The sequence below is a fragment of the Blennius ocellaris genome (genome assembly GCF_963422515.1).
Source record: "Blennius ocellaris genome assembly, chromosome: 4".
Taxonomy (NCBI): domain Eukaryota; kingdom Metazoa; phylum Chordata; class Actinopteri; order Blenniiformes; family Blenniidae; genus Blennius; species Blennius ocellaris.
In genome coordinates, this window is record NC_137653.1 from 31,959 (window position 1) to 35,267 (window position 3,309).

The 3,309-nt window shown below is 54.9% G+C and overlaps 1 protein-coding gene across 1 annotated transcript in view; it reads left to right on the forward strand.

Moving 5' to 3' along the window:
* The window catches only part of podxl2 (podocalyxin-like 2), a gene marked incomplete at both ends in the record, with an annotated part of 7,050 nt that extends 6,043 nt beyond the window's left edge, over positions 1 to 1,007 (forward strand). Inside the window, 2 exons of the mRNA XM_080495321.1 lie at positions 693 to 860; positions 948 to 1,007. Of these exons, the coding sequence (XP_080351447.1) occupies positions 693 to 860; positions 948 to 1,007 (228 nt within the window). The remainder of the gene's footprint in view (positions 1 to 692; positions 861 to 947) is intronic.
* Between the last annotated feature and the right edge of the window lie 2,302 nt (positions 1,008 to 3,309).

The window sequence follows — 3,309 nt, forward strand, 5'->3', positions numbered from 1 at the left end:
ACACCTCCCCCTGCCGCCAAGACCACGGTAGGTACACCCCCCCCCCGCCACCAAGACCACGGTAGGTACACCCCCCTCCCCCCCCACCACCAAGACCACGGTAGGTACACCCCCCCACCAAGACCACGGTAGGTACACCTCCCTGCCGCCAAGACCACGGTAGGTACACCCCCCTCCCCCCCACCACCAAGACCACGGTAGGTACACCCCCCCACCAAGACCACGGTGGTTAAACCTCCGCCGCCACGTCTCCGTCCTGCCCAGCTCCAAGCTGTACGGAGCGTCTGACTGAGAGACGGCGGTTCGTCGAGGCGAGAACTTACTTAACTTTTGTAACGACTGAAGTCACGTCCCCAGTAGATTCAGGATTCGTACGACCAGGACAGGCGGTGGACCAACAACCTGCTGATCCTCTGGTTTCCATGGCGACAAGTGTGGCGTTGGCGAAGGTCTGCGCTGCCCTGAGAGTTGTAACGTGTCAAGAGAAAAGGCCGTTTGGTTGACATGCATGGCGGCGGTGGCGCAGCGGGTGGCGCCGGTCTTCTGGCGGCTTCAGGACAGCGGCGCCACCCGGTGGCCCCCGACGACAACACGGCTGTTGTTTTTCAGTGTTTCTGCCGTTGCCGTGGAAACAGACCTTGGCCACGGCGGTGGATAACGAGTCGCCCCTTTGATTCCCGTCTCTCCGTCAGTTCCGAGCGGAGGAGCTTCACTTCGTGGAGAACGGTTGCCACGACAACCCCATGCTGGACGTGACCAGCGACGGCCCGCCGGAGGCGAGGGACAAGAAGCCGAGCGCCAACGGCCTGGCGGGGGGAGGGGGGGGAGGGGGGGGCGGGGAGGAGGGCAGCCGCTGGCAGGTGATTGGACCAGACCTTGGTAGAATCAAGAGGTTGGTCTTTCTGTCCTCCCTCCACCGTCCCTCCTCCCTTCTTCTTGTCTTCCAGGTGTTTGTCAATCAGGCGGCGACGGAGGACGAGGAAGAGGAGCAGGACACCCACCTCTGAGGGAGGAAGAGGAGGAGGAGGAGGAGGACAGACGGACGACTGGTCCGCCTGAGACGACTGCAGGAGACGGAGGAGACGCGTCTTGTTTTCCGCGGAGAGGAAAGAAGGGATGAGGCCTCGGAGGCTCGCCGGGCGGGGGAGGGGTCGCTCACCTCGCCTCACTAATTACACCCAAAACTTTGTCTCAGTCGCCCCGGAGTTCCTGGAGACGCTGCAGTGGAGCGGAGCTGGTTGGTGTTCGACCACGTCATCGCTACATGAAACACCTCTTTTGTTGTGTGCCTTACGCTCTTAGCGCCTAGCTTTTAGCCTTTAGCCTTTAGCTTCTAGCTCCGCCTCCTGTGGCTCCATGTGAAGCAGGTTTCTCAGCTCTGCTCGATCCTCGTCACATATATTGTACATAATGAACCCGATAAGACAGAATATATTTACATGTATTGAGTTACTCGATGATTATTTTACATATCTGATCACATTAATACAAAACTATTTTATCGTATAAATGGAGAAAAATTTGCAAAGTACTATATTAGAGTATATATGACATTAATGTTTAGTACGGCTGGGGGTGAAGCGTGATTGAGCTAACGCTAATCATGACTTGGCAAACGTAACGTTGAACAGATTAGTCTGATGTTACTACAATCTGCTAGCTACCGTCGCTAGCTACCATCGCTAGCAGCGCTACACTTTGGTGCTTGTGGCGAGATAGCCGTGTTCTGCTAGCGTCCGTTAACATTCATGCCAGCATTATATGCTAATTCTAGCTAATGTTAGCTGAACACAGCTGTTTAGCCACTAGCTACTGACAGTAACCAAACACAGACACAGCTAGCTAGCACCACCGCGCTGCGCGGAGCTCAAGCTCACGTTGCACAATTGAAAGTAACTTAGTTTATCAAACGTTGGCGATGGAAACGTTACTTCCGTCTGTTCTCCGGCGTCACGAGTGACAAGGAGACGCCTCCCCCGCTGGAAATGCTCCACATGGAGGTGGCGCTAGCGTGCTATGCTAGCTCTACTGCTAATAGACTGCTAACAGTGCTAGCTTGATGCTAATGGCTGTTTAAAGTCGATGTGAGGCGGCGGGTTGCTGCTGAGCCTGAGAGTCTCGTCCTCCATCATGGTTTGTTCTGGTCACTCAGTGGGCGTGGCCAGTGGGCGTGGCCACGCGGCGACTCACAGATTTGACAGAGTCGTGGAGGTGGTGGAAGCGTCGCTACAGGCCTCGTGTCTAGTTTGACATAAAAAAGTACTTTCCATGTTTCCAGCAGCGTCGTTCTGACCTTCACTGCTGACAAACGTTAGAATCTTGTTCAAACTGCGTCACCGACTTGCTGCGACGCAGCGACGCAGCGACGCAGCGACGCAGCAGGACGATTCACAGCCTGAGGGAACAAACTGGTCCAGGTCTCTGCCGACGTTCCATCGGTCTTCATTCCAGATGTGCTTTGCTGCTGATCTGTTTTCCACCAGTGAGGATCGTTTCCTCGACTGTTTCACACTGTCATCATGTTTGGCTGCGTTTCTTGCATTTCCACATAAATGTGGTCGGTGCCTGTCGGGGGGGAATATCTGCTTTTCTAAAAACCCGTGTAAACGTGGCCTCGGCCCGACGTCCGGCCTCAGTGACGGCAGCGCCTCCTCCCGGCGCCTCCTCCCGGCGCCTCCCCCCGGCGCCTCCTCCCAGCGCCTCCTCCGACTCTCCGAACAGAACGAGCCGCATGTCGCAGCTTCGAATCGAAGGTTTCTGGCACTTTATTGATCCTCCGTGGAAATCTTGACTCCCGTCATGGAAATGCTGCATCGTGTTAAATGTGTCACACACGGTGACTGAAATATTCTCTATTTTGCTTCTCGGAATGTTTGTAACCGCTGAGGATGTTTGTCTCTTCGACGCGTCACGTGATTATATAGCCGTGTGCCGTTCGCCTTCCGTCACGTGCTTTTTCTTTCCAGTGGTGTTGGAATGGCTGCAGTACCTGAAGCTTCCTCTGGAGGCAGCGACTCCTGGGAAACACCTCCAGGTTTCTAGAGCGATCGGAGGTTCCTGACGTTGACCTGGACTGGTGTTCTGATGTGGAGCTGCCGAGTTCTGCAGTTTGAGTGTCGACACTCATCCTGGAGACTCCAAGTCGCTCCGGTCAGAAGCGAGTCGGTGTGAATCTCATGCCGTCACATCAGCTTCCACTGGACTGTAATGGCTTGTTGAAAACAATTGGAGAATAAATGAAATGAAGCCGATTCTTTGCTCTCATGTGGATCAAACCATGAAAACAGAGCAACGTCTTCAGAGCCAGAA